Raw genomic sequence first — 10,914 nt, forward strand, 5'->3', positions numbered from 1 at the left:
CTGAGGAGACGGTAAGAATCGTCACGTCTTTATTCACGTACGCAGTATTTTATAAAAACCTCCGTGCTTGTACTCACTCTCTTCTGAGATGTTCCCATCAGAGGAGTCGTCGGAGGCGGTGACTCTCTCTTTGGATTTGCTGTGTGACCTCTGACCCTCGGCTCCCACAGGGAAGCTCTGCTCACTCAGCTCTTTAGTCGGACTTTCCTGGAGACAGTGAAGAAGAAAACTGTGAAGCTCGTGTTATATAAACTCAACATCACATCTGTGGATGCAGGAATTCTTTTTCACTTTTTCCCCCCCAAAAAAATCCATATTGATTTGTTGATTTCTCAGATAATTGTGTGGGAATCATTAGGGGGTTGATATTTCGTGTAGATCCAAATACAAATCTGGATCTAGTGAATTTAAATGTGGTTTCATTCGGCTGAAGGGTTTTGTTCAGTCTGTATTGAGCTAGAAACCTGTAACTTTATGTAGAAACCTAACGTGGCCTGTGGTGGAAATCTGAACTTGAGATCATAAAGTGTAAAGTCGTCTTTAAGAGTTTTATCTAAACACACCATGCAGGCGTCAGTGAGAAAGAAGTGCTCGTGTTGTACGAGTGTGTGGGCAGGAGTTTGATCTGCTCAAGGGCGAACAGAGAGAAGAAAGGAGAAGATACGATCTCACTACAACCTGTTTCTATGCAAACAGACAAGAAGCAGAAACATTCAGTGATTAACAGAGTTTGAAAAGACCGACAGGTTTGAACAAAGTAAGAAGGACAATTCTATCTCAGGCCTTTGTTATGAGGCTGGTTTCAAGTTCTCTTTGATCCTTTTCACAAAGAATGATTCTTTCCTTTTGTAGAAACTTGATTAAATACAACTTGTATTGTCTCTCTTCGCTACTCACTTGATCAAACAGGTAGACGGTGACATCGTCAAAGAAGGACACCGTCTTCTTCGTGCGCTCCAGCTCCTCCTGCAGGTTCTCCTCTGTGAGCAGCGTTGGCATCTTGAGGAGGCTGCGCAGTTTGTGGGCCTCGCTGTCGTCGCTCACCACAATGGGCACCGGGTGGCACTCCTCCTCGCTCTCCTCCCCGCAGCTCTGCTCCTGCATGCTATAGGATCGCAGCTCCTCATCGGACTCATCGCTGTCGTCTGTGTCGCCGTCCTCCTCATCCGCCTCTTCCCCATCGGCTGGAGACCCCCGGCCGTCTGTTGCAGGGAGCGGAGGTGGAGGGGTTGACGGAGGTGGAGGAGAGGAAGTGGAGAACCGTCGGGTGTTAGCCGTGTGCTGCAGGGCCACCTCGTCTTTGGGTAAAGAGTGCAGGGTTTCACCGGATGTCCTGGTCTGAATGGTCTTGATCACTGGCTCTTCTGTTGGTTCTGAGTCTTCCAAGACTTCTGCTTCGTCACTTTCTACCTTAAGGTTGAGTGAACTGTTTCCATTCAGGGCCCCAAGCGCCTCTTCCATGGCCCCCACCACCTCTGCTGCCCAGTCCCCGAGAGATGAGCTCTCGTCCTGGGACGGCCATTCGTCCAGTCCTCCCTCTATAGACACAGAGGGCTCCAGAGGAAGCCCCAACTCCTCATCTCGACAATCCTCTGTCAAGTATTCCTCCATCTCTGGTGGACAAGAGAATTCTGTTCCTTCTGTTGATATGTGCTTCACTTCAACTTTGATGTCTTTGTTTGCTGCAGCGTCTTCAACTTCTTCCTCATCCTCACTCTTCCTTTTCTCTCCCTTCTTTTCTTCCATTCTTTGTTCATCTCTTCCTGTCGATGATGATGATTCTTCTCCTTCATCCCTGGACTGCTTCTCACTCTCGTAGTCTGAGAAGTACGCTGAGTCTCTGTACGGGGTTTCATCACTTAGTGGTGAAAAGATGTGGTCGCCCGTCTGAGAGGCTCCTGAGGCCACATCTTCACCCAGTGATGGTTCCCCCTCCTTGGCCTCCTCCAGCTCCTCGTCCTCCTCCAGGCTTGTATCTAGGGTAGGCTTTGCCAGAGGTTGTTCTCGGGGCTCATGAGGCTCTTTGGGTACAAACTCTGGGCTCTCGTTGTTTTCTGTGTCGTAGCCACTGTCCATAGCTTTAGGGGAGCTGGAGGAGGCGGGGCTGAAGCCTTCACAGGACCCAGCTGCAGATGGTAGATCCATGGAATCCATGGAATCGGGAGTTCCTACCTGCTTCTGCAGAGACTTGAAGGCAGGAGAAGCGCTCAGCTCACTGGACTCGTCAGCGAAGATGCCTGAGGTGACGTCGGTGATATCCTCAGTGATGTCATCCTCCTCCTCGTCATCATCGCTGCAGTCGAGGATGTCAGCGAGACAAGCACTGGAGCTGCCTCGGTCAACGCCGCTGTCTCCAGTGGGACTCAAGTCTGACTCCGGGTCTGTGAGGGCCACCATCACGTGCATGTTGTCGTCAGGAGGCGGGGGGATCGTCATTGTCAGCGTCACCTCTTCTATTTTAGGTTCTGTGGGGTTTTGCATGATTAGGTTTTCCTTGATTACATCCTCCCTCTTCTCTTTGAGTGGGGAACCGTTAGTTATCAGGTCAATATACTGCTCTCCACACTCCTCAGTCTTTATCAAGGTGGGTTTGGCCACAATGGGACCCCCTGGAGCGGGGGATAGATTGATCATCTCCTCGTTGCATGGGGGGTCAACGATCTTATCTCGGACGTAGTTGCTGTGACTGTAGCTGTTGTTTCTGACGAGCAAACCGGTGAGTGGGTCAACAAAGTGGGAGTGGCAGCACTCTCCAGACGCTGGTGCCGGAGTGTCGCCCTCGTGGCACAGGTAGATGTAGGTGTTGCAGTTGTCTGAAGGCACCATCGCGTGGTGTTTGCTCAGACTGAGGCAGGCACTGTTGTCTTTGGCCTGTTGCGGCTCAAGGTAGTCGATAGGTTTGGGTAGAGAGTGGAAGGCCAGGCTGTTCTCCTCTGGCCAGGAGTCCTCAATGTCTGTGCTCGGCATGGTGTAGTGGAAATCTACATAAGCGTCCTGTCTACAGCTCGCCCGTCTGTGGTGACCCGCGCTGCTGTGGCGGTGTTTTGAAGGCCACGTGTTGCAGGTGTGTCTCTCAACAAATATATCCTCCTCTTCTTCTTCTTCTGAATCGCTGTCTCTGTGCCCGATAAAGAGCGCCCCCTCTGTCTCCATGTTGATACTGACCGAGTGGCTGTTGTGCCTTGTGTGGCTGGGCATAGTCTTCCTGAGCGAGCCCATCATGTCGTAGTAACCCCCAGTCACGTTCTTTCCGATGATGGAGGTCTGACTTGTGTCCAGGTATGGATCTCTGTAGGCCTGTTGAGGTGGACTGGTCACAGTGCGGGTGACACCCAGCGGGTTCTCCAACTCACCCAGGGCCTGACGTAAGCTCCTCGACCCCCAGCTTTCCTGATGGTGCTCACTGGAGTGGTCACTTCCAATCAGATAGTGGTCGATTCCCAAAGGTGGCGAGTGCTCATAGTAGTAACCTCCGTCTCTGTCTTTATAGGACACATAGTGACTGGACTCCCAGGGTCGTAGGGGGCTGTTGTGCGACACTTGTCCTAAAAGCGGCTCCATTGTCAGGGAGATGGCCGGACTCGAGTCATTGGAGTCAAACACATCTGACTTATGGATGTCTGCTGCCCAATAGGGAGCCATGCCCATGTTCTTAGCTTGTGATGGACAGGCCATGCACTCGCCTGAGTCTGCGCTCCCAGTAAGGAAGCTCCCACTGCTGCCCTGATACTCTGGGCTGTAGGAGCACATGGTATAGTCCAGATCGATGTTACAATCCACTGGCTCTTCAATGCGGATGTAGTATTCATTGCTTACTGAGGGGCTATGGGCACTGAGGACGGGGAGAACACCAGGAGCATGGAGATGTTTCGATTGGTAGTAAGAAGGAGTAACTGCGTGGCTGAGGCTCTCCATAGGGCAGCCTCCAACAATGCCCCCTGGTGGATAAAATGCTTCCTGGCAATGATGGTTGACCTGACCCAGGGTACTGGAGGAGTCCTGGGCTCTATAGGACTGGTCGGCCCTGGCCTGCTCCCACTTGTACTCAAAGTTCAGGCCATGGCTGGTTTCTGTGACTGTTAGTATGTCGTCCCCAGACTCCGAGTGGTAGCCATCGCCTGCCGAAAACTGCTCGAGGAGAGGGAAGGAGGAGGAGGTGGACGAGGGGTGGTCTTGTGACATTGCAGAGGCACCGTGGTGGCTGTTGAATCCAGGACACAGCGAGTTCCAGCGCCTATCAAAGTCCTCCTCTGCCTCGCTGGCCCCCTTGGCACACAGGTAGCTGAGCAGCAAGTGGACTTCCTCTGCATTGGGTCTCTGATCCGGCTGGAGCCAGCAGAACTGCATCACTTCAAACCTGAGGGTCACAGAGATATGACAACATGTGAGAATATAGATCAAACTTGAAATGTAGTTTACAAAAACCTTAAAACTCAATTAATTTGTTGACTAAATTGTAATAACGGGTCTGAAAAGAGGAGACAATCGTTTCCCAGCTGAGGGAAACAAAACCAGCAGGATTAGCATATTAATTAGAATCTGCTGAAGAAATGAGAATCCATTGAAGCTGGAAGGGATTTTAATTGTGTTGTTTGTTCTTCTCCTGAGGGGCCGTTCAATTTAAGGAAATAATTATATTATTTATTGCGCTGTCATGTTTCAACACAGTGGAGAACATCTATCTGTTGTTAGTGCTGCAGCATCACTTCCTTTGACTCTCGACAAAGGAAGTGACTCCTCTGAAAAACAAGCGAGTGAGTCAGAGTTTAGCTTCACTGGATAATTCACGAATACCTGGTCCTTAAAGATGTAGTTAGTTCAAACTACTCAGTCCAGGGTTTTCTCTATAACACTGTAAAGTCTTGACCTTACTTTGTAAAGTACCTGGAGATAATGTAAAGTATTTCAGGAGGAGCACCTCTGATTATGTTACACTGCTTTCTCTGTACAATAAAACCAAGGCTCTCTATTCAGTATGAGTGAAGTTCTTTATTATAATTATATAATATAAAGATGTGTTTGTGTGTGTGCGTCTCACCAGCGCTCAGCCAGCGGCACTGGGAGCAGTGGTTTGGGAAGTCGCAGCTGCTGCTCCCTCACAGCGTAGGTGAGCACCTGTCGGTCAGAGTAGTGTCTGTAGGGCTGGTTCCCCAACTCCAGCAGCTCCCAGATGGTCACACCCAGAGACCTGAGACACAGGAGAACACGTCCTGCTGATTCAACGTCAAATGGTTAAAACACCAAGCATCAATCACTCCACATCGGTACACATACCTACAAATATACCTGTAAACTATTCAGCATGCAACTGTTTCTGTGGGACAACTGATCCAATGTGTGTGTCTGTGTGTGTGTGTGTTACCAGATGTTGCTCTGCTGGGTGTTGTCTGCCACCAGCAGGTTTCCGTGCACCTCGTCCACGAGCTCTGGAGCGATCCAGCGCAGCGGCACGAACATCTGATCTGACGTCAGGTAGTAATCATCCTGAGAGGAGACAAAATATCAACAGCTTTAAATCTTCAGTGTCAACTCCCGGGGTCCCTTTTCCAAATTTTCAGATTCATCCAAAAACTCTGAATAAACATAATAAAACAGTTTCTCTTTGCTGATGTTGCCGTCTGCGTGTTTCTCTGATGAACGGACCTTGTACTTGTTGTGGGACAGGCCATAGTCTCCGATCTTCACTGAGACATCAGCAGTTAACAAGCAGTTCCTCAGCGCCAGGTCACTGGAGACAGAGGGGTTGATGGGAAGGGACGAAGAAGGAGGAGGAGTTAAACAACACACAGGCTAAACAAGAGATTGGAGGAGGCTCGTATTTCATGAGGCAGAAACATATTTAGAAGACCTGAGTGCAGACTGAGAGCAAACAGAAAGAATCCAGGTGGGTCGAGTGGTTCTGGAGACGAGGGGTCACCGCCTGCAACAAAATCACTGATGCTGGAGTCTGTCAGAGCACTCAGGCAGCACCAGGATATTGTTTCAGGAAGCAACCGACAAGCAAAAGGCAGATTTGACCAAACACAGCTTGATTCCAGTTTATAAATTCTAAAATGTGTGATATTTAAAAGCAGAAACATGTCGATACCTGTGAGCGTAGTTGTGTTTGTGCAGATGCAGGAGTCCTGAGGCGATGTCACAGGCCATCCGCTGAAGGATCAAGGGCTCCGGGGTCATGGTCTCTGCAGTCCTGCAGCTGCGGAGGTAACTCTTCACATCCCCCTGGAGGAGGCAGAAAACATCCGTATGTTACAACCTCTGACCACTGGAAGGCAGTCTTGTCATTGTGGTTAATGGGAGTCGGGTTGTGTAACGTCTTTGTGTTAGAACATGTGGAAACTCAACCAACACACTTGGTTTTCTAAGTTACTGATTCTTTTTTGATTTTCTGGGAGGAATTACCTTCACGTCAGTTACCTGCAGCTCTACAGACTTTATAATTCACACTAGTCACAGTAATCACCCTGAATACAGAGGTTAAGTGCTGCCTGACAACGTTGAATGAAAAATCTGAAATTGAATTTCAACCATAAACAATATATTTGATCAGCAGCCAGTAAATCCAAAGCTCTGACTTGGCAGATTAACTGTTCTTTAAAAACGTTAACATCACCACAAACGTCAGAGTTAAATTTACTGAACAAATGAATCCTGAGGAGCGGATGTTGGATGTTCTGCTGCAGTTTGAGTCACATTATTGTAAAATGACTTAGTGGTGACTTTGGGCTCCGATGACAAAAGTTTACAGCAGCTGCCAAGAATGTTTTGTTGTTAGAAGTAATTAATTAAAAAATCCCATAAACTATATTTATAACGTAGGTCTGAAGCTGGATTTCCATTCAAAGCAAAGGACCAGTTCTTTTATAAACTACATGTTTAATATTTTAGTGTTTGAATGAACAGATTTCCAAAACGGGAACACACACAACAAACACACACAGTTTGTGTCGCTGCTCGTCTCAGATTAACCCATTCAAAGTACAACAGCTGATATCTGTGCATTCACCTCAGAGGTTCAATGTGAATTCATGTTGTTTTTGAACACACTCACTCACCAGTGGACAGAACTCCATCACCAGCAGGTAGGGCGTGACCTCGGTGCACTGGGCCAGACACTGCAGCAGAGCAGGGTGCTGCAGGAGGCTGCAGAGCAGAGGACCAGTTAACACACAGTCGGGTTCTGTGACCACACAAACATGACTACACACAGACACACAAACTGTACAAACAAGCTGTATAATCAGAATCTTTTATAAATTAGCTCATTATCAGTGACTGGAAAAAGAATGAGGGATTGTGACTATATGAAAAGTTATAATTATAATCCACAATGACTGATTTACAATAAATACAACTTCTACTTAACAAGAATCAATAAGAGAAAGCTCTTTCTTATGTGTCATGAAAATGAAAATCTCCAAACTGGAGATAAGAACAAGTCAAACTCTTCGTTTGGATCTGAAGTGAAGTTGTTTTTTTATTATTCCTGAGGAGCTGATACTGTTTTACCACAGTAATATTTTTTAACTGCTGCATTGAAAACAAAATCAACATGTACCGAAAAGGCTGCGCCTCCTCCAGGAAGTGCATCTGGTCCTGCACACTGGCACTGGACTTGAGTTCCTTCACTACCACCTCAGTGGTGCTCAGGCCTGAGTTCACCTCCCCCAGCAGAACCTGAAACAGCCCAGACGGAGACAGATACGCACAGGGAAGACGCACAGATGGACATTTACACACAAGCCAGCCGATGAAGAGAGGACGGGGGGGACACACAAAGAAAGAGGTGAAGCAGCCATGCAGGAGTTCAAGGAGAGAGAGAGAGACGCAGACAAAGAGACACAGAATGAAAAGGAGGAGAAACAGAGAAAGAGACAGAGAAGAAGAGAGAGTGACACCAACATGTTATCTGGTTGTAAGAACAGGACACGTCATGGTTTCACCTGCAGGGGGCGACTACTCTGAAACATCACCAGCGTAAAGATGAACTGACATCAAAGAGGTGGAGATACACACACACACACACACACACACACACACACACACACACACACACACACACACACACAGACACACACACACACTCTCTCTCTCTCTCTCTCTCTCTCTCTAACACTCTAACACAGCGTGTCAGACATCTTTAAAGACTCCACTCAAGTCTTCTGAGACTCACCTTCCCAAACCAGCCATTCCCGATCTCTTTCAGGTAGAGGAGACTGTGGCGGCTCAGGTCTGTGGACTTCAGGAGATGGACTGATGAGAAGAGAGAAGAAGAGGAGGAGGAGGAGGAGGAGGAGGAGGAGGAGGTGTTAGTGATAAACATCCACCAGCAGCCTGTGGTTACGTGTCTTCAACCCAAATAACATTATCTCACATTAAAGCCAAATATGATTTGTCTGGTTTGTCTCACCACAACTTTGTTTCCATTAAATTCAATATGAAACATAATTACAATTATAATTATAAAAACTAAAAACAAATTTAGTTTGAGACCTGAAACTTATTTGATTTGATCTCACTGGACATCAAACACTGAAATTTGATCAAACTTTAAATTATACTTTAAACTTTAAAATGTCAACGTAACACGATGAAGATTTAACAATTTAAGATGTACTATGTCAGTTATTATTTGTGAAATATGAATGTGTCACTAACATGTAGGATAAAATGTCACACTATACATGTATGTGTAATGTAAAATGTAAAATACAGTAAAATGGGTGAATTTATGTTATGATGTCAAGTTAATACGAAAACAAAGTATAGTTTGTAATATCTTAAAGATGATACAACATAGACGTCACTCAGTTACATGGAAGAGAATCATAAACCTTGTTAATAAAGATGATTGACTTTAAAGGCCTTTAACTCAACGCACCACATCCAGCTGTTTAAGTGGCCGCAGTAGAATCCGTCCTCTGTCCGGTGGATTGGTAGAAACCTTCTTTATAATGAAACTTCCTGCTGTGGCAGTGGACATTGTTCATTCTCCACAAGTTGAGGAACCAGACTCGGGTCTTCGGTCTTATTCTGTCCTGAACCTCGTCCGGCACCGATCTGTCCGACTGTCCTCTGCCTCCCTGATGCATCTCTGACAGCTTCCCCCCCCCCGAGTCTCTGCTGCTCTGCTGAACTCGCCCGGCCGTCCTGCCCCAGCTCCGCCAAATGAAACGAGAGTGACGGCTCTGTCCCACCATCTCCCACCCTTCTCCATCTATTCTTTCTTTCTTTCTCTCTTTCTTTCTTTCTTTCTTTCTTTCTTTCTTTCTGTATCTCCCACGATGACACTTAGATTGTGGGTGCAGAGGCAGACAGACACATCTTTGTGATGCTGCGTTCCCCCTCCAGACTCAAACACAGCCTCGTCCCTGTGCTGAGGCCATATTGGACGCCCCCATCTCCTTCCCCCAGACTGGTCATTCCTGACACCCACTCACGCTCTCTCCGTCCCAAAGCAGAATACCCACCATTGTCTGGCTGCTTGGGGCAGCATGGCACCAGTTAGGACCAGTTAGTGCTCACACACTGGGGCTATTATCCACCAGCGTCTTGACATAAGAATGAACTGAGAGTTGTTGATAACAGCGACATACCTTCACCACCACGTTCACCTCAGACATTCACGACACGGATTGTACAGTGAGGGGAAGAGGAGGAGAATCAGCCATTTGATTGTCTCATATCTTTGTCTTTGCAAAACATCTAAAAATATTTCTATCAAATTTCCTGGGATTATTATTTAAGATATTTGAGGAAAATGTTTACTCTGCTTTCTAATTCTTATTTCCCTTGTGTTTATTTCCCTAAGACCCACTGAGACGAGCTGAAAATACCTCGACTACCCTGCTAAGTTCTCAGACGTCTTTACAGCCAATCCACTAACTCAATTTCCATTGTCACGGCCGTCTGGCCTTTTCTCGGCATCTCTCTGAAGAACGCTCCTGTAGCAGGAAGTCTTTAGTCAGATGCACAGCAGCTAAATCACTCAGAGACAAATGGAATTCCCATTACCCTCTCTCACTCCGGTGCATCCTGCTGCACTCTCTGCTGAGGTGCCGAGCTGCAGCTCCGGCCTTGGACCAGCATTTAAATTCACTTTCTGACATCTGCCCATTGTTTGTCTAACCCACTTAGAGGGGGGGGGGGGGGGGGGGGGGGGGGGGGGGGGGGGGGGGGGGGGGGGGGGGGGGGGGGGGGATGCAGGTGATTGTTGTTGTTGTGCAGATTTAAAAGTGTTTGTTAGGACGATGCACGTGAAACTTGTTTCTGCTCTAAGTGGATTGAAAGTGGAACTGGACTTGTTTCTGCAGCGCCGTGTTTTCACCAGTGTTCCCATGTCTCCTGTGGGGGTGTGAGCGCCATCGGTCTTTGCAGAGCAGCCTGCAGAAACAGAACAGCTGCATCAGGGCGGATCTTGGGGACTGGGCCCTGGACCGAGTTAAGCACTTACAGTACTGGTGTCTCAGTGGGAACTCCACCTATCCACATAGTCCTTCCACAGCCCCAGTGCTCGGCCGGATGACAGGAGATGGGAACATTGGCAGAAAGTAACCAGTCTTACTCAAAGCTGTTAAGTACTTTGTCTACCTCAGCTCTCAGGAATCAGCAGGAATTACAAATGCATGAAAAGCAAACTAAAGACCTTTTCATTACGGTATTTTTCTCATCATAATTACTGAAATCCCCTGATTTCACTCCCTTTGTCTCTTTACGTTTTAGTGCCTGAGCTACAAAATCCAAATAAAACACAGAACCTGGCACCAAGCAAAGATGGGGTCGATTAGTTCTGAGTAAAGAAAGACGGATTCTCAATGAAAAACAAAACATTATAATGATGTCAGTGGGTGAGGCTCCCTGAAGGTGCAGTAATAAATCCCTGACCTCTTCTCCAACACTTCTATTATTTACAGA

At 47.4% G+C, this 10,914-nt stretch overlaps 1 protein-coding gene across 6 annotated transcripts in view; it reads right to left on the bottom strand.

Annotated features, from left to right (window-relative positions):
- Positions 1-10,914, bottom strand: part of aatkb (apoptosis-associated tyrosine kinase b) — a 62,759-nt gene that overhangs the window by 28,266 nt on the left and 23,579 nt on the right. For 4 of the 6 annotated variants that reach the window (XM_034570170.1, XM_034570168.1, XM_034570169.1 and 1 more), the window contains 9 exons: positions 8,174-8,253; positions 7,559-7,677; positions 7,056-7,143; positions 6,089-6,222; positions 5,644-5,728; positions 5,363-5,484; positions 5,039-5,188; positions 898-4,357; positions 78-207 (listed from right to left, as the gene is read on the bottom strand). In XM_034570170.1, the coding sequence (XP_034426061.1) occupies positions 78-207; positions 898-4,357; positions 5,039-5,188; positions 5,363-5,484; positions 5,644-5,728; positions 6,089-6,222; positions 7,056-7,143; positions 7,559-7,677; positions 8,174-8,253 (4,368 nt within the window). Of the gene's footprint in view, positions 1-77; positions 208-897; positions 4,358-5,038; positions 5,189-5,362; positions 5,485-5,643; positions 5,729-6,088; positions 6,223-7,055; positions 7,144-7,558; positions 7,678-8,173; positions 8,254-8,881; positions 10,099-10,914 lie in introns of those variants that run through there. The other 2 variants (XM_034570171.1, XM_034570173.1) reach the window with 2 other exon arrangements.

The sequence above is a fragment of the Hippoglossus hippoglossus genome, chromosome 19, assembly GCF_009819705.1.
Source record: "Hippoglossus hippoglossus isolate fHipHip1 chromosome 19, fHipHip1.pri, whole genome shotgun sequence".
NCBI classification, from domain to species: Eukaryota; Metazoa; Chordata; class Actinopteri; order Pleuronectiformes; family Pleuronectidae; genus Hippoglossus; species Hippoglossus hippoglossus.